This window comes from Mytilus californianus, unplaced genomic scaffold (genome assembly GCF_021869535.1).
Source record: "Mytilus californianus isolate M0D057914Y unplaced genomic scaffold, xbMytCali1.0.p SCAF_1, whole genome shotgun sequence".
Classification (NCBI taxonomy): Eukaryota; Metazoa; Mollusca; class Bivalvia; order Mytilida; family Mytilidae; genus Mytilus; species Mytilus californianus.
The window spans coordinates 47,137,215-47,162,305 of record NW_026262581.1 but is presented as its reverse complement, the minus strand read 5'-3'; the positions used below and the strand labels follow the sequence as shown (position 1 = coordinate 47,162,305).

At 34.2% G+C, this 25,091-nt stretch overlaps 3 protein-coding genes across 3 annotated transcripts; 1 reads left to right on the top strand and 2 right to left on the bottom strand.

Annotated features, from left to right (window-relative positions):
• Window positions 1–3,599: 3,599 nt before the first annotated feature.
• LOC127721798 (putative nuclease HARBI1) lies at window positions 3,600–8,620 on the top strand. Its single transcript, XM_052228625.1, has 3 exons — window positions 3,600–4,331; window positions 6,430–6,716; window positions 8,417–8,620. The coding sequence occupies exons 1-3, from the start codon at window positions 3,794–3,796 to the stop codon at window positions 8,618–8,620; spliced, it is 1,029 nt and encodes a 342-aa protein (XP_052084585.1). The 5' UTR covers window positions 3,600–3,793.
• A 1,124-nt stretch (window positions 8,621–9,744) lies between these two features.
• Window positions 9,745–13,227, bottom strand: LOC127704421 (uncharacterized). The gene is made up of 3 exons (XM_052208461.1): window positions 12,582–13,227; window positions 10,396–10,655; window positions 9,745–9,903 (listed from the first exon to the last, which is right to left on the bottom strand). Exons 1-3 carry the CDS (start codon window positions 13,012–13,014, stop codon window positions 9,766–9,768), a joined length of 831 nt encoding a protein of 276 aa, XP_052064421.1. The 5' UTR covers window positions 13,015–13,227; the 3' UTR covers window positions 9,745–9,765.
• Window positions 13,228–15,319: 2,092 nt separating this feature from the next.
• On the bottom strand, window positions 15,320–24,448 carry LOC127721706 (C-type lectin domain family 18 member C-like). Its single transcript, XM_052228537.1, has 7 exons — window positions 24,320–24,448; window positions 22,521–22,621; window positions 22,042–22,130; window positions 21,451–21,480; window positions 17,808–17,909; window positions 16,503–16,634; window positions 15,320–15,600 (listed from the first exon to the last, which is right to left on the bottom strand). The coding sequence occupies exons 1-7, from the start codon at window positions 24,446–24,448 to the stop codon at window positions 15,563–15,565; spliced, it is 621 nt and encodes a 206-aa protein (XP_052084497.1). The 3' UTR covers window positions 15,320–15,562.
• Between the last annotated feature and the right edge of the window lie 643 nt (window positions 24,449–25,091).

Genomic DNA, 25,091 nt, shown 5'->3' with positions numbered 1-25,091 from the left:
AAAAAAAAAATGGTGGGTTGAACCTGGTTTTGTGGCTAGCTAAACCTCGCACTTTTATGGCAATGTTAAAGGGGCACTAGCTGTCAAATTCATGTTCACCGATTTGACTCAAATTCTCATATTTGATTTATAATAATGTAAAACATTTATCCAAATTATTAAAAGTCTAAAATAAACAGTTAACAGGACATGGGCATGATAACACGTAGCTTCGTTTCGTGTGTATTTTAGTCTAGATGCCATCTAATTAACTATTGAGTTGACCTCCAAAGTCATCCGATGACCATATAAGCGATGTAACCATAAATAAAGATATAACTTAAAAGCGAACTCGTGCTATTGGATTTTTCTAGGTCTGTTTAATTTCATATTATAGATTAAAAATATATGTTTATCATCGTTTTTACCTGTATAAGAATGATTTTCTTTGTGGATCGGATCAGGCAATCAAATGATTTACCTTTGTTTCACTTCCAATGTTGACATTCTTTTCCTTTAAATAACTTTACACATACAATTCACGTGTTATCCATCTCTAGCTAAGGGGTTAAATTGAAGTTCACATGAATACGGATTCAATGAGGTCGAATTATTCACTTGCAAGTGAATGATTCATCATCAATGTTTCTTAGCTTATTTTGACAAAATTGAACCATACTGGCGGCTTATTTCACTATTTCACTTTCATTAATGATTGAACAAAAAAAAATCATAAATTAGATTTTTTATATATCTCGTAGCTAGTGCCCCTTCAAATATAACACTAAAATGACACCATTACATGACAGGAATACAGTCTGCTCATTGAAGTATTATATTGATAATATAAAACCTCCATGTTCTGCCCAAGCACAACAGCAACACTTGTTTTACATATTGTACTACTGTCTTGTTTACATGTTACTCTATCACTAAATTATCTTAATTGGACTATGCTTAGTATTGTACAAATTTGACTCAGCAGAGCTATAGAAAACTGCACATTAACGGGTGTTACACGGACACTTTTCATGAAGTTACACGGACACTTTTTATGAATAGAGTCACTCGTGCATTCAGTGGGTTCATAGGCACTTTGTCGTACACCTTGTGACCTCATTACCTGCTCCTATAAATATAATTTATATGAAAAGTGTTCATAAAAAATTATATCTATAAAAAATCTAATTATGTCCCAAAATGATGAAATTAAATAAAGTGACTACGAATTTACTGACTGCAAGAGTTCTGTAACCATAAAATGTTTCCATGTTAAAAACCTCTCTTCGGTTTGCTTAGTACTTAAACTGAAATCTTCCGAATCGTCTATATTTAACTATACGGAAGATTGCCTCTTATCTCTTCTCGTCAATGAATGTGTTCAAGTCGAATTGTGAAAGCGCAAAATCAGTTTCAAATTCAAAAAAATATCACCCATTTTTGACATTGGATAGGTAAATGAAAACATATTGTGTCACGCGTGTCTATCCGATTATCACTTTAGCTTGCTCCAATTAGCACAAAAATAAACTGTAACATTTGATTTCCAAAATATGTGGATCCACCAATTTAAAAAGAGACAAAATACATTATTTTTCATAACATTTTATTCCCCATAATAAAAATAAAACGTTTTTTTTTTTAGATTCATATATTTGCTCTTTTGATTTCATATTACACGTTATATATATATAGCACACCTTTTACGAATTAACGTATTCAATTCACGAAAAGCGTAGCTTTGAGTGATTAAATATGTTAATGAGTTATGCGTGGCTATGATTTGTAACATTAATGGGCTATGACACACGTCAAAGGTTAAATGCTGACCAATAAAACTTTACGTAATTGTTATACACTGAGGGAGTATGTGTGTCTGAATAAGAAACCCCGACGGCCGGAGGCCGGAGGGGTTTTCTTATTCAGACACGCCGTATCCCGAAGTGTATAATTAACTTACACCCGATGCTAAACCCTATATTTGTTTAAATTGCATATTAAATGAAAAAGAACGGATAGCATTTTTATTGACATTATCAAATCATGATTAATAAGAAATATTTTTTTAGATGAAACCCACCTAGTAACCTTACTTTGACGATCTTCCTTCAAACTTTGACAAGTGAGTAGATTTTACAAAGTTGTCGTATTGCATGTTTTTGTTAAATCCATGTGCTAATATGGATCAGCAGGTCAGGGTTGACCGTATCGTGCATTCTTATTACAAAAAAAATACATCATGCTCCTTGTATGCAGTTGTCAATATGGACGGGTATAAGACGGACGACATTTTGAGTCAGGCGTTGGATTTGGTAGAAGAGACTAAAGATGAAGGCAATATTTATAACCCAAAGTACTTACATGTATCAGTTTAATGAAGGTAATCATAAATGTATTTTATATATAACGGTTTTATATATAAAAAAAAGCCCCACCCCCCTCTTCTCAACATTAAACAAACATTCATATTCGAACATACTGAGGGATAGGTGTGTCTGAATTAGAAATCTGAGGACATACAAAACTACAGATTGCATATTTAGGACCCCCCCCCTATCCAGGGGGTTCGGGGGGTTGGACCCCCCCTTTTTTACGATCAATGCTTTAGAATAGAGACATATGACTGGAATCCCCTTTCATCCTGGGTTGGCACCCCCTTTTAAAAATGGCTGGATCCGCCCCTGGGTTGATATCATTAGTCTTCAACAATCCAAACATTAATATTTATTTTATGATTAAGACTTGAGGGATAGGTGTGTCTGGATTAGAAACCTGACGACATACAAAAATACAGATTGCATATTTAGGAACCCCCCCTAATCCAGGGGGGGGGGGGGGGGGTTCGGGGGGTTGGAACCCCCCCCTTTTTTTACGATCAATGCTTTCGAATGGAGACATATGACTGGAACCCCCTTTTATCCTGGGTTGGCACCCCCTTTTAAAAATGGCTGGATCCGCCCCTGGGTTGACATCATTAGTCTTCAACAATCCAAACATTAATATTTATTTTATGATTAAGACTTAGTCCAAATGTAATCTATATGTTTTAATGTATAATTCAAATAAAAGTTCTAATACATGTATGTTCTTTAAGACATTACCATATGGGATCAAATATTTTTGCTTCAAGCAAAGGATTTTTTTTAATTCAAAATAGATGCTTAATTTTTTTTTCGCTATTGGAATTTCCTGAAATATGTTTTTTTTATATGTCTTGAAACAACTTGTAGTGAGCACTGTTCGTGATCTCTTATGTCCATGCTATTAAAAAAAACCAAATTCTATAGTTATGAATAACAATGGACTGTGTTTTCGGGATGTAGAAGCAGGGGTTTCCAGTTGGGAATGTGATACTTTTATTTTCAGACAATAGTTACAATTTTCTGTGTGTGTAGATTGTAGTGTGGTACGTTAAACAATGGACAATTGTCTTGAGACATGGGACAAGGTCTGACCCGGAGAGTTTAGCATAGAGAAAAGTAAATTGTGGAAATATCAATTATTTAAAACAAATTTATATTGAATTTTTTTTTGTCAATTAACCATAGGAATGCTCGACTTGCGCGCTATACGTGTGGTTTCTCACCTTAAAAGAGAGACGAAAGATACCAGGGGCCGGTTGTTCAACTTGTCGTTAAGTCTAACGCTGTCGTTAAAATATGTTAACGCATCGTTAAAATTTAACGCATGGTTAAACCTGTTGTTCATCTCTACGTTAAATTTAACGCAACGTTAAACTGTCGTTAACTTCTATAAAATCTAACGCTGCTATAGACCTTCGTTAAATACTTAACGAAGGGTTATAATTTATAAAATGGCTGCTCTGTTGATGGTACCTAGGCAAAGAAAAGAGAGAATCTTCAGAGGAATGGTTTCTCATCTAAATAATTTGACAGATACTGAAATGAGGACAAGATATAGGTTTGGAAGAGACTCTATAGCCTACATATGTAATATTGTGGGAGATAAATTGAGGAGATCCACAACAAAGGAAACTGCTTTAACAGTGGAACAACAAGTATGCATAGCCTTGAGGTTTTATGCCTCTGGGTCATTCTTACAAGTCATTGGAGATACGATGGGGTACGATAAAGCAACTGTATCTAGAGCAGTAAATGATGTAACTAATGCTTTGCTCGATGTTAAAGACAACTTCATCCAGTGGCCAAAAGACATTAATTCTATAAACAGAATGAAGTGTGGTTTCCACAGACAAATGAACTTTCCAAATGTTTTGGGATGCATTGATTGCACGCACGTCAAGATACAAGGGCCATCAGAGGACGAGGCAGCTTTTGTCAACAGGAAGGGGTACCATAGTGTGAACGTGCAGGCTGTGTGTGATTACGAAGGTACTTATTTAATTTAGTAATCTTGTGTATCTCTGATCTCCTCTTCGCCTGTTTATTTGTTTACCTTTATTATTATCAGTTACCAGTTACCAGTTAAACTTAAGCTGCTTACTGGATCCTATATACTGCAAAGCAAACGTATAAAAATGTACAAGGACGAAACCGATCCGAAATGCCTTCTATGCTCAAAGGATGACGAAACTGTGACCCATTTCATATTAAAATGTGAACAACTCCATAATGTAAGGAATAAGATACTACTAGAAACAGTTGTTGTACTAGACAGTCTTGGAATCAAATTTAATGAACTTTTGGACAATGAAAAGTTGCAAATAATTCTGGACATCACACCGGTTGCAACATCAAGAAAACTCTCTCCAGCCAGTGTAGCAAAAGTAGAACGCCTAACTAGACGCTTGATATACCAGCTACATATAGCCCGTTATAAGATAGTATGCGGTTGATAATAATAAGGATAATAACTTTAAAAGGAAAAGCTAACCACTACCATAACAGAAGAAACAATACCTTAGCCACAAAACTCATATATACTAGTCAATTTACAGAGTGTAACATAATGAACCTATTTTACCATATATACATACTAGTGGTGACACTTTACTAAAGTGTGCGATCTTATATCGAAATTATCTTAAATTATATATAGCCAACAGAATTTTAAGCAATATATGGATTATATAAAGGACTTTTTAGAAGAACCGAATATAACTTTTAGACAATACTTTACTATATATCTTTTAAATCATGAGGAAGAGGCACTCATTCTTTTATCATCTTACCGTGATAGGAAAACAAATGATTTTATGGAATAATGTTATTGATATCTTACAGAAATGAGTTATACTTTTAAAGCATATCTAGCTACGTACACAAAACGGTTAGGGGAACCGAAAACAAATGTGTAACATGCGTGTATATATATATAAAGAAAGAAAGGAATTTTATATTATATAGTGACTGACTTTTAACCACCGTATGATAGGCACAGAAACATTTTAATTATAAAACAAAGGATTTTTAATATAAGTGTGTGGGTAGGATTTCACTGTAAATATAGAGCACTGCAACATATTGGTGGAGGCATCACTGTACATAGAAATTGCGGATCACAAGTTCTACATACTAGCGTATGGTTCCTCTACAAAGGGGGTTAAAGATACAGAGGTAAGGTAAGGTATTATCTCCCTTAATCTTTCTCGTCAGTAAACGAACAACTCGGCCCTCGATGTTATACGACCCAAATATTACCAGTGATCGATCGACGATGACCACGATAACTAAATTTAGAACGCTTATTCCTTAAATGGAGTTGTAAAATGACAACCCTCACCCCAAATGTTCATCTGCATATTTTGCATTCAAAGGCGATGCAGATATCGGAATCTGAGGCTAATAAAGATGGGGGGGGGGGGGGGGGGGGGGGGGGGGGGACATGGGAAAATATTTCGATCGATTTTTGTCCAGGAGTAAGGGAATAGGGAAGTGTGAATCAGGGACCCCCTGAACACCCCTCAATAAATAAAAATAACGGATTTTTTTTTAATTTGTACGTTCAAAGCTCTTTTGTTAAAACTATACCCTCATCAGCAGAAAAAAATATGTGTAAATACATTTGTACGTTGAAAAGTTTTTGAGTAATATTAACAAATGGGGCCTTAGTGCTTATACAATTTATAAATCATGGTTGGGCTTTGGGGTTGGGGTGGGGGCATTGTATGCTATCTTTTTCAATTAGAACGCGCACCTGTGAGGGGACCCAAAACACTGTTTCATGTGCCACTTGAATCATATGTACTATTTCTAATCTATACAATGTTTATAAATGAAAGCATATTACTGTTGTATTTTTTTTTGTACGTTTAACTTTTATTCCATGATGATTTGATTGAACCTATCAGTAAATTCAATAATTTTATTATTTATGTATGTTCAAAATTGTTTTCAGGAAAAAAAAAATGTACGTTTCCTTCGTTATTTGTCACAAGTAACAAAAGACTGACCTTTATTCAAGCTGCAGTTAACTGTAACATTAAATTAGTACTCCTCATAAAATTAAAGTAGTTTAATATATTTTTAGGGAAGTTTACCAATATATCTGCTAACTGGCCAGGGTCAACCCATGATTCCCACATCTTCAACACCTCAAACCTGTGTCATTACCTGGAGACAAACAACAGAAGACTTGCAGACGGTTTGATCCTCGGAGATAGCGGGTATGCATGTCGCCCTTTTCTCATGACACCCTATCCAAATCCCAGAGAAAGACACCAGCAAAGATTTAATAGAGCACACTCCAGCACAAGATCCATTATTGAAAGGGCTTTTGGAATCTTAAAGAGAAGATTTCATGTTTTGCACTCCGAGGTAAGAATAATTATAGAGTACTTAAAATATGTTAAAATAAACATATGTGGTACGATTGCTAATGAGAATACTCAAAACCAGAGACCAAATTACATAGAAGTTAACATCTATAGGTAACCGTACGGCCTTCAACAATGAGATAATCCACGCCACATAGTACGCTGTAAAAGACCCAAAAATGACAAATGTTAAACAATTCAAACGAGATAAGTAACTTCCAGATTTATGTACAAATAATATATATACGAATCATCTTTACAAACACCCCTTATGATGCAGAGCTATAACATTTAAATAACCTCAGCAGTTTCGTACAACAAATGCAAAAAAACTTCAATCGAGAAGAAAGAAAATATATAGAGAACAGTGGCGGATCCAGAACTATTCATAAGGGGGGGCCCGCTGACTGACCTAAAGGAGGGGGGGGGGCGCTCCAGTCATGCTTCAGTGATTCCCTATATAATCAACCAAATTTTTCCCACAAAAGGGGGGGCCAGGGCCCCCCCTGGATCCGCCTATGGAGAAAAAAGGGACACAAAAAAGAAACTAATTATGAAAAGGACAAGTAGACACTAAGGGAGCTACCATTTAATTTTTTTTTTTGTGGGGGGGGGGAGGCTAGGATGAAAAAAATTGTCCTGCCTTTTTCTTTTAGTTGTGATCTCTGTCCTGCCTTTTTATTTTTCACACTTATTTTTACATAAATTGTCATTCTGCCTTTTTTCCCTCAAAACTCCTGTCCTGCCTTTTTTTAAAATTTCACACAAGCCCCCCTCCCCCCCAAAAAATCAAATGGTAGCTCCCTAAAACTAGAGACAATTGTTGCAGAAAGACGCACAGTTCATATGAATTAAAGATTGTCAATAGTGAACCTGCTATTAAAGTAACCATTGTTTTTTTTAGAATGCAATGAAAAAAAGTCATTAACATGGTATTTTTTTGTAAAGGGGATATCTGCATGGGTAATTTTCCAGGAGACAATTGTAGAAGAGAATACTCTTCCGAAACAGTATTTTTTTCCAAGTGAAAGATATCCGAATTAAAAATTAACTCTTCATGCCCATAATTATACCCCACGCAACGAGTTGCGGAGGGTATAATGTTTTTTGACCCATCTGTCCGTCCGTCTGTCCTGTTTCTTGTCATCGCAACTCCTCTCAAACCACACAACCGAATTTCATGAAACCTTTTCAGATAATAAGGACATACTCCGTAGATGTGTATATCGACAGGAAATTACGATTCAGTTTTTTTCCAGGAGTTACGCCACTTTGAACTTATTGTCCAATATACTACTGCAACCTTTTGTCATCGCAACTCCTCTCAAACCTCACAACAGAATTTCATGAAACCTTTTCAGATAATAAGGACATACTACATAGATGTGCATATCGACAGGAAATTACGATTCAATTTTTTTCCAGGAGTTACGCCCCTTTGAACTTATTTGCCCAATATACTACTGCAACCTTTTGTCATCGCAACTCCTCTCAAACCACACAACAGAATTTCATGAAACTGTGTAGATAATAAGGACATACTATGTAGATGTGCATATTGACAGGAAATTATGATTCAATTTTTTTTTCTGATACAATTTTTTTTTCTTACACTTATTTTATTTCTCCAATGACAATGTGGGGACGTGGGGTATGTGAGCGCGCTCACTAAGGTTCTTTCATTATGTTTTTAAATTTCAGGTCAGAATGAAACCAGAAAAAGTCTGTCGAGTCTTTGGTGCTTATGCTGTTCTACATAACATAGCTTTAACAAGGAATGAACCTTTGGATGATGTTTTTGGTGTACATGTTCAGCAAGACCAGCCAGTGCAAGTTCCGCATTTTGAAGGAGAACAGGATGGTAGACACATAAGAGAGCATATCGCAAGAGTTTTCTTCAACTGAAATACATGTTTTGAACACAAAAGAGTCTTTATTTTTCATCCAATATAAAATTGTGATAAATATAAATACAAGTTATGTTTTCTCAAAACACATGCATTTGACATGTTGAATTGAAAGCAAATTATGAGTTCATATTACATTTACGGTAATGTGAGCTGTTGGCACTACTAGGTGTCCGTCGTCAACATCTTTTTTACACATCATCTCCTTGTTAATTCTACTCTGAATGATATCTTACCCTAAGGATTGATTAAGGTATAGATTTAAGGTCATCCTTTGGACTTTGTTCGTCCAATCAGTAAAACCCTTGCCGCAAAGTGGGTCTTCCATAGACTGTTGGATGTGTAAATACGCGGGCACATCCGGTTGGAAAGGGGATGTAAAATCTGATTGCATTGTGTGGAAATAGTGTAACGCTATGCATATTATAAGAGCCCTTACAAAAACGTGTGAGTTGTCTGATCATACCTATTGTACTCTTTGTTAATTTGTTCTCATCATGAACATGCATGAAATATTTGCCACTGGATGTAAAGCAAACGATCAAAATGAATGGCCCTTATAAAAATAGAGTGATCAAATCCAAGGTTAGAACACAGTGCCAAACTAAAAACATTTCCAATACAATTGAGAATTGAAATGGGGAATATGTCAAAGAGACAACAACCCGACCAAAGAGCAGACAACAGCCGAAGGCCACCAATGGGTCTTCAACGCAGCGAGAAAATCCTGCACCTGGAAGTGGTACTCAGCTGGCCCCTTAATAAAATTGTGTACTAGTTCAGTGAAAATGGACGTCACACTAAACTCCAAAACATATAAATGAACTAGAATTAAAAAAAAATACAAGACTAACAAAGGCCAGAGGCTCCTGACTTGGGACAGGTGCAAAAATGCATAGTCAGAATTAAAAAAAAACAACATAACATACCAATTGTAAAATTCAATTGTCTCGAATACACCAAAAAATAACACAAGGAGACTCAAAAGTGGTATATATATATATATCAAATCAAAATAAAATAAAAAAATGCAAAATATTATTGAACGAAGAAATTGAGTCCTAAACATCATTTGTGACTTGGTACCGTACACATGCATTTTTTTTGGCAAATAATTGTTGATTGATAAGAAAAATAAATAATTTAATTCATTAAAAGTTGAGAAAATGTTAGTGGCGTATTCTCTTTGTCTCGTTTCATTTCTTCCAGCAACTCTATCTGAAGATCTAATTTCCTCATCTCTTTAGTCTGCTTTGTCATTTCTCCCTTCAAATACAGTATCTGAAATGAAAATGATACATGTAGATCTATATATTTTTAACATACCGGTATATCTTTATATGTGTCTGTATACCTTACAACTCTTGTGGAATATACAGAAGTTTTGCATGAAATTGAGAGTTCCAGATATAGTGTATGATCTGTTGGACATATGCTTTGTCCAGAGGCTGGAAGCCCATAAATTTGAATTAATTATATTGGAAGATTTTCATAAAGATGAAGATTGCAACATTTGAAAATGAAATGTTGATTAAGTGTAATTTAAGATCGATTCACGGTCTCACATCATTGCCTATAGATACAAACCAATCGATGGGGACCCAAAAGGTCAATTTTTCTTAGTGTTGATAATTGATTTTTACCTTTTCATTTTTCCGAGTTATGACAGTCTTGAACCTACCACCGAGTCATTCATTATAAGACAATGGTATGTCAATCGTTTCTAAATTATTCTGAATTATTTCTAAAATAAATGCAATTGTGAAATTTTACCTGTAGCTCATAAACATCATCAGCAGTTGCTTTCCTCTTCTTTGGATTTACTGCTTTCTGTGTTGTTAGAGTCCCCAGCTCAACTACTGCAGCTGCTGGGCATGGCACCTGGGTATTTACAGCTGGTAGAAGTGGTAGAAGTGGTAATGGCTGATGAATGGAATCAGATCCAGATAGGGACAGTGGCTGGCTTGGAGGGGTATCAAACAGGTCCTGGGAATTTGTTGCACTCTCCTCTGGCAATGCAGCTGAGTTGTCAACTAGAAAATATAATAAGGTGGTTGTTATAAATTATCATGAATGGAAGTCATGTGTGTCTATTGTTAAATTTTCTTACTTAAAGAGGTTTTTTGTTTAGCCATTCTTTCTTTGCTTTCATTGACCTAGCCTGACAAACCATATGCATCAATGACAACCAAAATGAGATGGCTAGAAACAGAATTATATCAGAAGACAAACTCCTTTCCAATTATAAGGCAGTATTGCACCATTTAAAATAATTTTCTAGTAAATCTATTGGTTTTGATGGATTAATGGATTGGTGTTTAACGCCGCTTTCAGCACTCCATGCTATTTCGTGGAAGTCAGTTTATATTGGTGGATGAAGCTGGAGTAAACAACCGACATTAGGTAGGGAAATGTCCAATCCTTATTCAATTATCATTGGATTGGAGTGCACCTGCCCCGTGCTGGATTTAAACTCACAATCTAACTCACTGGCTATATATATATATTGCTAATTGTAAAATGAAAATTACTGGCCCATCTACATTTTACACTTAATTGTAGATGTAGAAATTACATCCCCTTGGTATATTTGACAAAATAAAAAGGACCTATTCCAGTGGCACTTCTGTGTATACCTTTCTGTAGGACCCCTCCCCCTTTTTATCAACATAACTTTTTCACTCATATCCCACCAAGTTTAACACCATCTATATATATTTATTTTCAAAATCTTGAACGATCATCAAAAGATGATTAATAAAATTGTTTTAGTCTAGGCCTTTACGAGCGTATTCCACGATCGAATTTAAGGTACGGGTTAGCCAGGGTCCGAGAGACATCGTCCTGTAGGCTACAAATCAAAGGGAAATAACAGCAAGCAGGTTCTTCCATGGATAAACGAAAATTTGATCTGAACATGTATTGTCCCAAACCATCATTACAACATAGTCAAATGACAATATTTAAAATCAACCATCGTTAGAAGAAAGTGTGTCATGAGGTAATAAGGTTCAAAACCTAATATGTTCATTAGCATGCTGAGCGTCTTTCAAGGTTAAGGTTCATGTGGACCCTTTGGCTAAAATGGCTGCAATTTTACCTCAAAATTTACTCTGAGGACAGACAAACTTGCGCATCTAGAAAAGTTTTAAGGCATAGCATGCCCTAGATAAATAAACTTCTAATGCATTGTATGTTTTAGAAAATTGAAAACTTAACTGGATTTAGCAGTGCACTTTTTTTCGGCCCTGCATAAGATGATAAAATTAACAAACAGTTGAGTTTCACTTGATATGGTCCACTCAGGTACACAGTTTAAATCACCAATTATTGTCAGGTATCTATTGTCCATCTATTGTCCATGTCAATCAAAACAGTTCACTTCAATTATTACCTGTGGGGAAGTTCTCAAACCTCTTTCCCAACTTTGTTTATTTTGGCACCTTCTGGTGGAATGAAAAAAAGTGCACTGCAAAATCCGGTTAAGTTTTTAATTTTCTAAAACATAAAATATATTTGAATTTTATTTATCTAGGGCATGCTATGCCTTAAAACTTTTCCAGATGCACAGGTTTGTCTGTACTCAGAGTAAATTTTGAGATGAAAATGCAGCCATTTTAGACGAAGGGTCCACATGAACCTTAATATTTAGCACGTAAATATGTGAATGCAGACGACATAAATAATTGACTAAATGAATTAAAATAACTTATTATTCACTGAGCAAAACTGAATATAGCCGAATGCCAATTAAATACTAAGCTTACACATGATTAAGGATCAATAAATCAGTTAAATACCTGTTAATTTTGGATGACATGGTATAAATAATCGGCGATTTTTTTAATCAACAAAAAGTTACATGAAATCGGAGAGAATAACTGAATAACGAATAGCATTTTAAGATTCATTATTTTTATATATTCACAAAAGAGTATGAATTAGTTTCTGATACATACCAAGTACACTTTCAACTCCTTCAAGACCTTTGAAAGAAGCTGAGTCTTTGCAAAGGTCTATTGTCCTTTCTATGGCCAGACTCAATCTTTTTGGCTGTGGACCACCACCAGTAGCCCTCTGCTCTTTGTTCAGTTGGCTAAACACCTTTTTAGCCTCCTTCTTGGTGTTAGCCCACTTGTCTTTACAGTCTTTGGTAGACCTGTTGGCAACACCCAGAGCACTGACCAAGATAGAAATCCTGCTCCAGACAGCAGTCTTTCTAGAATTGGTAACTCCATCCCCAAACTTTTCATTTAACACTTTGTAATTTTTTTGTACTTGATCTTGTATAACATTTACTTCTTCTTGAGTAAAGTTAGGTTTTCTGTCCCTTTGTTTTTTAGCAGAAGAAATGTAAGCCATGTTGAAATAAATATTAACAAACCAATGCATTGTGGGTAACAAAAATAATCTCTAAACTTTAGTTAAATATTTAACGCGTGGTTAAAATATTTAACGTCATCGTTAACTAACGACGGCGTTAAACCAAGTTGAACAACACCATTTTAACTATGGGTTAAGTAACGACACGTTAGAGTATTTAACGACACGTTAAATTTAACGAGTCGTTAAGTTAACGACAAGTTGAACAACCGGGCCCAGAGGGACAGTCAAACTCATAGATCGAAAACAAACTGACAACGCCATGGCCAAAAATAAAAAGACAAACAGACAAATAATAGTACAGATGACACGACATAGAGACTAAAGACTAAGCAACACGAACCCCACCAAAAACTGGGGGTGATCTCAGGTGCTCCGGAAGGGTAAGCAGATCCTGCTCCACATGTGGCACCCGTCGTGTTGCTTATGTTATTACAAAATGTACAAATCCGGTAAATAGTCTAATTCGGTAAGTCACATTCGTGAAAAGGGAAGGGTATATTGAAGTTACGACATAAGGAACATATCCGATATCATCTGTGAAACGGTTACAAATGTATTCCATAACGGTCAACCAACTCGTGATGTCGTCCGTAAAATTTTCGAAGGGATGATTTCAACTTCACCATTTGGAACTCTTGGCTTAATAGCTTCCTTGTGAGCAGCAATCCTCTATCAAGGAAATCATGATAGGAAACACAAGCCCGGGAATATCGTATCAATTGGGAGATATATACTCCGTATGCAGGCGCTTAAGATATATGTAAACACAATTTAAGACACATCATGATAAACGAAGCTCTTTACGTGTCATTGAACATTTTAACTTGCTACATGTATCAGATAGTGAGAAGTTTATATTTTTATTCAATAATGAAAATGTTGCTAAAATACTAAAATTGTTAATTCAGAAATCATTAAGACACTCAGGTTACAACTCACTCAGGCAAAATTGACCTTAGATGTGGTTGGTTAATATTTTTAGGTCCCTATAAGCTCTTCCCGTGTTTCGATACTTAGACCCCGTTCACACTAGGACATTTAGATCGATTTAAACTAGATCGGTTCACTATAGATCGATTTAATGGCCTATGTGAATTCTTTGAACCGATCTTCAATCGGTCAGAACTAAAACACCAAAAGAGGTAGTTTAGTTTGAATCGATCTAAAGTAAAGCGATCTTACTTTAAATGTGAACGCAGAGATCGGTTTAAACTAGAATATGATTGTAGTCCTTGTATATATCGGTGGTTCGTTGCCGTTTAAGCCATATTTCTCTGTTGACAGACCTCAAGTAAAAAGGAACTGAAAAAATGTTGTCTTCGCCGTAGCAAATTTGTGAATCTGTGTCTCCTCTTCTTCTGTATTTCTTTTTTTCTTTTTTCAGAAACCGCAGTATTTCTTCCTTGCTACAGTTTTTTGTTTCAAAATTAAAGAAAAACTTTAAAAAATTGGACTTGTGATTCAAAACTGAGACTAAAGTAGTCTCAGTTCAAGAGAAACAATAACTTCATCCATTTTTTTCTAGTATGTGTATCAGTGTATCAACACATACATTTGATTTATTATTTCTATTTATAAACAATGTTTACGGTTTTACGGGTAATTAGGTCAGATCGATTGCATTTTTAATTGTCTTGTGAATGCAGTGGTTCAGATTAGACCGATAGAGATCGTTATGATTAAAGATAATGCGAACGCTAACTGGTTTTATTTAGATCGATTCAATTTAGATCGATTAAAAAAATGCCAGTGTGAACGGGGTCTTATACATCCTTGGTTTACACACATTTTGCGCTGAGCTTACGAAGGAAAATCTGGAAAAGCGTTCGGACGAATAAAATTAACAAATGTTATTCTCAACTGTTGTTGCCAAAAACTGCAACAATATTTATTTTAGGAGAAACGATATTTTATTTCATTAGCTTTAAAAAAAAAAACTATGTTAAATACCAATTTGAAATTTGAAAATTGAATAGGTAGATGAGTAAAACATATTCATATAATACCGTATCATGTCTTAAAGTCTTTCATGAATCGATCTAAAAGCCCGTCGAAGAAGCACTCTTTCGATTTTTGTAATTTTCTAGTTTGTCGTTCCAGAGTTACGGGACTTTATTTGTCAGATTTAAGTAAAAAGTATTAAAGTCATGCACATCGCTTATTCCAGTTTCACATACAGTGCAAATGTCGGTATCATTACTAACAGTAGCCTAAACCTCACTGCTATATAGTAAATAAATAAAAATAGATAACGATGTGATAACAAGCACTTATACGAAATAAAATGTAAAACTTCGATAGTTAGAAGATCTCATAATCCTACAAATAGTTTCGAAAATTTGTCGTCTACGTTTGACTTTCGTACAATTGAAAACATATTATTAGCTAAAATCAACACACACATATTTATGCGAGCATACTTAAGCGAGTATACATTCAACAATATAAAGCAAAGGACAAAACTGCCAAATGATGATGAAAAATCAACAACTTCAAGAGAATTCGGTACATTTCTGACCAGAACTTAGCTGTCTAAATATAGTCAACATCATAACTACCATGTACCTTGAACTGTAGCGTTGCCAATTTTTTCTGCAATAAATGCATCATAAATATAAAACACATTTATTTGGCTATGTCTTGTGAACGTGAAGAAATATGCAACATTGTGGCTTTAATTTGTTATAAATGTTTTAAGGAAGCAACTGCTTTAGTTAAATCCAGATATTACCATAAGCATTATCAATAGTTATTTTTACTTCTATAGAAATAAGAAGATGTGGTATGAGTGCCAATGAGACAACTCTCCAGCCAAGTCACAATGTGGAAAAAGTAAACAATTATAGGTCAAAGTTATTACAAAACAAAGAAAAGTATAGTAGGAAAAATCACCGCTTACAACAATGAAATATTTAAAATTCAACCTTAAGAACGATCATACATTAGCGTTACTGGCATAAGACCAAATAGATTATAATTTCGAAAAAGAAGCTGATTGTCAACATATGAAAAACCTTCATTAAATTAATAATTATTTAATATTTAGTGTGTTCAAGATACACATGTATAACCATGAAAGTTAATGTAATACTTCTATGATATAACCAATAAATCAAATCATGATAGAATTTAATCACAAATAATTTAATTTTGGATGTAACGCGTCTTCTGATTGGCTGACGTTGTTTTGTTTATCAGCTCATAGACATAATTTTGTCATGTGACCGTGACGTCATCAACGTTTTTTCATGGTTTACTCCGGTTAAAAATGGAATTTAGAATTAAATTATAAGAAATGACTGTCATATTTTTTCTGTCTATTCGAAATAACATAAAAAATGTGGTGCACACTTTAAAATAACCCGCTACGCTGGTTATTCAGTGTGCACCACATTTTTGATGTTATTTCTTCATAGACAGAAAAAATATTACAGTCATTCCTTAAATAACTTGGATAAACCTATGCATAGTTCTCAATGACCGCCAATACTTACCACAAGTACACTGTTCCGGGCAGAATTCCCGAAGCAATGCCCGCTCCTCTTCGTCATCACTTAGGCACTCTGATTCAGTCACTGGTCCACAAATATCGTAATCGTAGTATTGTTCTGGATTCTTACAAGGTTCTAAAATTAGAATTATATTTTCTTTTGAAATTCTTTCTTAAATTTAGACAGGACCAATTTTGCACGGTAAATTACAATTTCAATTGAAGTAGCTACTTGTTTTTATGATTAAAAGAGAATTGGTGGATATATCAAAAACAGTAGCACACACACACATACACCTATATGTCATATTGGAAGCCACACATTTATCATAAACACCATTTTATATAAAGAAGGTAAAATAAATTAGACTTACATAGTACATTTATACGTTTTACTGATAAAAAGTAATGAGCCTTGGTAAAACAACCCTTTCATTTTGAATGGTCGGGTAAAATAATTTTGAATTTTGCACTTACATAGAAGTAAGTAAATATTTTTAAAAGATACAGATCATTAAGGTACCACAAACATATATGATTGAAAAGGGGAAAAGTGAAGTTGACACACATGTTTCACATCAGACTAGCTCATTCCCAATTCTTGTAGTTCAACTAACCCAAGAAACCAATATGACTAATATATAACAAGTATTTTAAATTTCTTCATGCTTATTTCATTTCTTGTGCTTAAAACTGTTAATTAAATCAATAAAATTATTTTGTATTTAGTATTTGCACGCTATTAAACGTTAACGCTTTAAAGCATGCTTCATGAATTGTATGCCCTTAATTTCAAAAGATGTCAAAACAAGCAAATTGCTTGTTTGTGAATCATAACTTTTAATACATTCCTATATTGTAAGATTTAGTTCATTGAGCAAAATATTCAGGCTTAAACAAAAGGTACTATCCATATGAAAAAAGCATCTTTACAATTACAAAAATTGACAACGTTATTTATTTTTAATGGTACATTGTCCTTTCTGTAAGTGTAAAGTATAAATAAGTATAATTATGTAATTTTGTCTTAAAGCGTCTAAAACTCAGTCTGAACAGATAAAGAAGTTTCCTTAATTGTCATTTCAATTTCATGTTTTGTTTATGTGTAAATGTACTTTTGATCTCTTAAAACATATGTGTTTCTCATTAGGAAGGTAGGTTAGAAGACAAAAATAGATAAAAATTGATATTTGTGATTTGAATTTCCGATGAAAAAATATCTCAATAACAATGTATCATTTTTCCTCGGAAAAGATTGTCTGATGATTTCAAATATAATAGTGAGTGACAGATAAATTATCCAATATACCGTCGCAATTTGGTCCCATGCCAAACTGACAGCTACAAGAACAAGTGGAAATATTAAGAATACCGGATCCAACTCCAGACTTGTTGCAGGTTTTCCGGCAATCTAAAAAATAAAGACAATACTTTTTTAAAAACATACCGTCTTTTATTTATATCTAGTGGTTGAAGAGTGTTTAAATCGATCATTTGTCGCTGATTATGGCGCAGTTATTTCTTGGTGCATTATTTTAGCCAATAAACTAAATTAGAAAAAAATACACCTGCTCTATCTCAAAGATATTTTTACAATGTAGTGTACTATTTTTTGGACAAATAAAAAAATTATAGAAAAGTCTACCAGCTCTAACTCAAAATATGGACAATTCTATGTTAAGGGGGTCTATAATTCAGTTTCACAGCTTCCCTTTTTAAATTGACCAAATCAATATTTTACTAAAAAAAAAAACTCATCACCCAAATGTTTTTAACATGTAATTGCATACCGTTTTAACTATTCTATGCATAAAATATAAAGAAATTAATTTGGAAGGTGTATGAAAAAAATTTGCAAGATACACACTGATCACACTAAGGATTTTATATGTAGACCACGAAAATCAAAGGACGATATAACTGTGTCCTCGGACCTAATCAGCATTGGATAAATGCAATTGCAAAACAGGAGTCCAACAAACACGGGCAAATTTCCGTTAGGGAGGAGGTCAAATGGTTTGAACGTAAGAGACAACAAAAAAAGACCAACAAAAATACCTGGTGGGGTACCAATTTCAGATTTAGCACAGTAACACATGTCATAAAATTAACGATTCGGGATCAATTGTGTCATTACAATTAATTAGTTTTAAATACTTAGTATCACATTTTTTTGCCATTTTGAAAACCCACATGGGACGATGAGTTTTTTTATGTCAAAATATTTGCAATAAAGGTTAATTATTTTATGTTAATATACACTATATGTACTAGGCGAGACTTCCTTTTCTTTCTGTTTCTAAAACTATTAACAAATAAATTATATATTTTACAACAATATACATAAAATATATTGGTCTTTTTTATCATGCAATTCAAACCTTGACGCCGTACGTTTAGTTTTTTTCATATATAAATTTTGAATTTTATTGTTTTAATATGGCTTTAATGCGGACTGCGAAATGGACCCCAAAATAACAGTAATCTGAACATTACTCATTGTTGAAGGCCGTACGGTTGCCTATAACTGCTTACATCCACTTTATTTGATCTTTGGCGGATAGTTGTCTCATTGGCAATCATACTCATTGTTGAAGGCCGTACGGTTGCCTATAATTGCTTACATCCACTTTATTTGAACTTTGGTGGATAGTTGTCTCATTGGCAATCATACTCATTGTTGAAGGCCGTACGGTTCCTATAATTGCTTACATCCACTTTATTTGAACTTTGGTGGATAGTTGTCTCATTGGCAATCATACCTCATCTCCTTATTTTAATACTGTTCGCCCAATATAGAAGTAGGATTATAGACAGGATACTTTATTTTTATATGTACAAATAACACACAATGTATTTGTATATTTGTTACAATGTATAGTTATATTTGTCCAACTGCTGGATAAATAATAATCACATTTATATTTTTTTACTGATTAGTTTGACCCCTTGAAATCGAATATCAAAAGTAATACACAATGTATAAATCTATCAAATAACATCCTGTTGTTGGACATCAGTATTTATATTTTAGAATTTTGTATTACATATGGGGACATCCGACAAACTTCTTACAATTAGTGCAAAACAGCAAGAACTGCCACAATAGCTTCATTTCGAGATCGTATCATTAATATTTTAATTTTGAGCAACAGCTTTACCCAAAAAGATATTCTGTTTCAAAATGCATTTTACAAAAAAGGTAATGTGTATTAATCTTTTTGGGTAAAGCTGTTGCTCATATAGTTTGACAAAACTTATGCGGGAAATGGCCATTTTAGGTCAAATGAATATGTAAATTTCGACACGTTTATGACGCCAGGGTGATCTATTTTTGTACTAAAGTATCCAGATTATATTAACACATACAAAATAATAAGATATGGTATGATTGCCAATGCAACGAGACAAATCTCTTACAGAGACAAAATGACGTAGCAGTTGGCAAGTACACAATGTATATGTCACCTTTCGGCCTTCAACAATCAGCAAAAAAAACCCATACATCATACAATGTAGCAAGGATAAATGGCTACGAATTGACAAATGTAAAAAAAAATCAAACGAGAAAAATAACAGCTGTTCATTTATCAATAAATTAACATTTATTTATTTTGAAAGGCTTGAAAAAGTTTACTTTTGCAGCTTTGATTGCACATTGTAGCCTCTAGATTTGTGACTCTTGCACCATGTGACTTCTAAATATTTCTTTTTATCGTTGGTTTGCTGTTTTCTCGACGTATATCCTACATCTCTTTTGATACATAACATATATGTTCCATATATCGAAGCCACAATAAAGGTCTCACTGACTCGTTTACAGCCGACAACAACTTATCGTGTGTTGATGACAGTTGTCATAGACCGGCCAGGACCTCCTTACCTTAGCACTAAATTTTGCCACCTATTTTGTTAGGATTCGTTTGCTCTATCCTTAGATTCAAGTGTAATGGATTGTTTAATATTTGTCGTTATGTCTTTGTTCTTTTGACCATTGCACGTTGCCTGGTTTCTTTGACTTACGATTTAAACTGTTTTGATAGGCTCATGTTGGTTTTGAAATAAAAAAAAATATTTTGTTTCTTAATAAATTCTCATGGCATTACAAAAGATCATGCTTTTATTATAATGTTTATGACTTCATTTCCTACATAAGGAAATGCCTTTGCCAGGTCAGGAGTATGACAGTTGTTTTCCATTCGTTTGATATGTTTGAGCTTTTGATTTTGCCATTTGATAAGGGACTTTCCGTTTTGAATTTTCCTTGGAGTTCGATATTTTTGTTATTTTACTCTTCACTACATCTGCTAGATGTGTACTTAGTCTGATTGTTATTTTTGTCTCGGAAACATGACTTATTCATTAGATGTAATTGGCTTTAAAGCAGCTTTTAGTAACTGCAAGTACTCTCAGATCGGTACTTAGTGTTTTTTTGTCTTTTGTATTTGTCTTTTTTTTTGGCTACGTGTCGATATGCTGATTCTATCCCTTTCCAAATGAATTTTACTGTTTGTTCTTATGTTGTTCTGTGACATCACTGTCCATGGTTAAGGGAGAGTTAAGCGCTCGCAAAATTGCTCAACCCCGCCATACTATGTATGTGTCTGTCGGAAATCATGAGCCTATAATTAAGTGATTGTCTTTGGTTGCTGCATAGCTGTCTGTCATATTTGCTTTAAGTTCATTGTTTTATCATAAATATGACTGTTGGTTTGATTTGTTTTACATTTTGTCATGTCGGTGTGTTTTATAGCTTACTGTACGGTATGGTATGAATTTTGCTCATTGTTGAAGGCCACCATACGGTGACCTTTGATAGTTGCTTTCATCCATATCATTCGGCCTCTCTAGGATAGTTGCATCATAGCCAATCATACCACTTCTCCTTATTGTTATACATAATCCTAAATATAGCTTAAGATCTCTTCTTATTTTATGTAAGTATTACATACCACAAAGTTCTGAGGATTTATCACAAGGAACTGAAAAGATAAATAAGTAAAAATCAAACTTAAGATCAACTCGTTATCTATATTTGTGGGGTGTTCGTTGCTCGGTCATTAGTCTATATGTAATATTTTGTAGACTGTTGTTTGTCCTTTAGTTGTTTTTTTTTTTGTTTTTTTTTTTGCAATGGTGTTGTCAGTTGTTCTTCGACTCTTCCCCTTTGGTATCAACTTCCTTTTATATAAGTACAATCACCAGAAATAAATGTTGTCTTCAATATTTTCACCACACAGCAAAATAACTAAAGCTATTACTAAGTTCATTCCTCGAAATCCCCCCCACCACAGGGGGAGGGGGGGAGCCTTTCCCAATAAGAAAAAAAATGTTTTACATTATATCACATAAACACGTGGTCGTTTCGTGCGAATGTTGTGTCGGTATCACTATTGGTGTCTCGCTGACAATTGCACTAGACAATGTGATCGAGTATTGAAAGAAATCCATTGCGCATGCGTTAACGAAAAACACTATTGCCTCAAAACTAAATATTTCAAATTTTCAAATCACAAAAAAACAACTTTGAATACGTAACATACCACACAGTCCGTTGTCACAGAAACCCTCTGCGCCAGAACATTTTGTACACGGTGGTCCTCTCTTCAGATTTGGTGGGACCAAACTTTGTCTGTAAAAAAGCAAAAAAAAAAAAGAATGATGTATCATTAAATTCATTTAGTGACAATCATAACATAAATTTTATGGTTTCTTATTGTTATTGTAACCATGACAACTGGACAAGATTTTAGGATTATACAACATTGTGTGATGGCAAAGCTGTAGCTTCTTTTCTCTGTCAGCACATCCAGTCTCACGTCGAGGTTGATAATTATGTATTTCCTGCTGGTATATTGTTTCTGGCCTTTCTCATTTTTTTTCTTCGAAAAATTTTAAGCGTAGAAAAACCTTCCTCTGGAATTCTTTACAGTTTTAATGGAAGAGTTCCTGTTTGCCAATTATTCAGTTGTGTTTATTTTCGAATTATTCACACTTCATATGTAAAAAGTAATACACCTACCCTCCATCGTAAAGACATACAAGAACGCTGGCTCTTTTTTTGTTAACCATGCACTGATGTGTGAAAGCACAGCCTATCTGAGTATATTGAGAATTGATCATCTGCAAAATTGAATACTTATGTTAATAATTATAACAATAATTAAAACATTTTTCAAAATACAAAAAGAACTTTCTGTACAATACTTCACAGTTGAAATAAACCGAAGATTTATTTTTTAAAGTATGTCTTGCCTTGCTCTTGGCAAGTAGGTACCTTATCGTTAACCGTAACTTTGAATTCAAACAGCTAGATGAAATAATATTTATGAAGTTGATATAAAAATAAGAAGATATGGTATGACTGCCAATTAGACAACTCTCCACAAGAGACCAAATGACATAAAAATTAACAATTACTAGTATAGGTAACTGTACGGTCTTCAACAATGAGCAAAACCTATACTGCACAGTCCTGTTTGTTTGATTCGAGAAGAAAAAAATGGGTATCAGTGAGGACTTTTGGTTGTCTATAAAACTTTGTCCATAACAATGTACGTCTGTCTTTGAAGAGGCTTCTATGGCCGAGCGGTCTAGCCTATCAACAATGCGGTTGTCAGTTCGAGCCCCACACGTGGCAGGCGCGTTCGGCTCCAATCTTAATTGATTAGGATTGTCAGTATTCCTGCTGTAAGCCGGTGGTTTTCTCCGGCTTCCTCCACCTATAAAGCTGGCGGCCACAATATAGTCAACAGTACTGAAAATGCCGCTAAACACCAAAAATCAATCAATCATCAATCTTTCGTTTATTTAAGTTGTTTTATTACGAAAAACAAAGGACATGACATTAGTGGATTTTTTTTTATCATAAATCACTATGGACAATTTCAGAAATAGTATAGCGCAATGATGATGACGAATCAGTGTTTTAAGTCCAGTGGCAAATACTACACGCATATCAGACAGATAACGTGTGAATGTACGGTGACTATGAACCCTGCTTTGTACAAGACCAACACAATGAGCTAGATTTTTAACGTGCTAGTTTACAAGATAACAGTCCAAACGAGGACATGGCATCCCTTCCTTGACACATTATTTTGACTTCGAATCTACCAGGTTTTTGCTTTTGCTCCTAAATGCTGCGTGCTCAGCGGTAAAGCAGAAAATACAAATTTACAAATCTTAGGTTTGACCTGTCCGGGATCAAACCCATGACCTCCCGCCCTAGAGGCGAGCACGCTACCATAAAACCGCCAAAGCGATTGTATAATAAGTACATAACTGTTTGGACATTCTGGTTACTTCAGACATAACAAAGAGTACGATTTACATGTACATGTACTAAGCAATGTTATGAACGAAGATGCGAGTTGCGTTTCCTAATTGGTCCATTACATAGGTTACAAGCAAAATGTAAGAAAGGCTTTCCTACATTTTGTGTTCCACATGATTTTAGGACATTTTTAGCGAGCATCGATCATTATCAAAATTTATGAACCGATAAAAGTGATTGTTTGGGATATTGTCTAAAGTATACAGTAAACTCACTAATACTTGCGGGCGATTTATTTACCTGAATTCTGCGAGGAAGAAAACGCGAATATAAATCGCGGCGAAAATATGTCGAACTTGAATCGTTTCTTATATATATATGTAAAGATCAACAAAATAAGAAAATTGAAATACTAAATCCTCGTGTGGAATCGGCTCAGTAATTTCAAAGATATAACGCGAAAAAAGGGTATCTGCGAAAAGGAATTGGTTTACAGCATTTATCCTATTCACTTTCCTGATATGGGGACGATTTTTAATACTTACCGTCATGAATTGCCGACAAGAGTCAAAATCTAAACAAGTCATAAAATTAGGAATGAAATGTCGTATCTCTTGAAACCATTTATGTATTATACTAGCAATGCCTCCATCTTTATTGAAACCAATGTTCATCTTTTCAGGCAAAAGGTTCGTCTTCGTGTTTAATAGTTCACAATCAAGCATTGCTTCAGCTTTATGTTGTAAACTTTCATTTAAATGCTGCAACAAAAATGTAATAATTTTAGTATGGATTTGAATACAAAGTTTTAAAGCGTTATATAGAACAGAATCTGATAAATTCTGGCTTTGTAGACCCGTTTAACCAAGCAATTTCTTTTTTTTTCCACAATCTCCGCGTTTCTTTTCTGGTTCTACTTGAATACCAACTAACTTCATCTTCCATGAATTCCCCATGATGTTGATTTCATAAATAAGCAAAGTTAGTGTATTAAGGTGGTACCAAACACCTTGACTAAAATTAATTTGGCTCGTTTAATTTTCATAAAATTTTGACAAAATATTTGCTTTGACCCTTTGACAAAAATATAAAAATTTCAAAAAACTTGAACCACACCCTTTATCGGAAAAATTTCATTGGATATATAGCAGTTTGACAAACACTAATTTTGATCTAAGCGAAGCTTGAAATTTCCTTAACAATAGAACGTGATTAAAACGTTCAGCTGATTTTTACAGAGTTATCTCCCTGAAGTGTTATTTATCACCTTAAATTATTTAAAAAAATATTTGTATCAAATGTAGCAACATTCCATGG

What these genes read in the sequence shown, in the direction of transcription:
- LOC127721798 (XM_052228625.1), top strand. Translation starts at nt 3,794, where the DNA reads ATGGCTGCTCTGTTGATGGTACCTAGGCAAAGAAAAGAGAGAATCTTC. An exon ending in GGCTGTGTGTGATTACGAAG is followed by an intron (nt 4,332 to 6,429) that starts GTACTTATTTAA and finishes ATATATTTTTAG; the next exon opens with GGAAGTTTACCAATATATCT. An exon ending in TTCATGTTTTGCACTCCGAG is followed by an intron (nt 6,717 to 8,416) that starts GTAAGAATAATT and finishes TTTAAATTTCAG; the next exon opens with GTCAGAATGAAACCAGAAAA.
- LOC127704421 (XM_052208461.1), bottom strand. Translation starts at nt 13,014, where the DNA reads ATGCATTGGTTTGTTAATATTTATTTCAACATGGCTTACATTTCTTCT. An exon ending in AGGAGTTGAAAGTGTACTTG is followed by an intron (nt 10,656 to 12,581) that starts GTATGTATCAGA and finishes TATATTTTCTAG; the next exon opens with TTGACAACTCAGCTGCATTG. An exon ending in ATGATGTTTATGAGCTACAG is followed by an intron (nt 9,904 to 10,395) that starts GTAAAATTTCAC and finishes TTTTCATTTCAG; the next exon opens with ATACTGTATTTGAAGGGAGA.
- LOC127721706 (XM_052228537.1), bottom strand. Translation starts at nt 24,448, where the DNA reads ATGAACATTGGTTTCAATAAAGATGGAGGCATTGCTAGTATAATACAT. An exon ending in CTTGTCGGCAATTCATGACG is followed by an intron (nt 22,622 to 24,319) that starts GTAAGTATTAAA and finishes TCAATTTTGCAG; the next exon opens with ATGATCAATTCTCAATATAC. An exon ending in CTGTGACAACGGACTGTGTG is followed by an intron (nt 21,481 to 22,041) that starts GTATGTTACGTA and finishes TTATCTTTTCAG; the next exon opens with TTCCTTGTGATAAATCCTCA.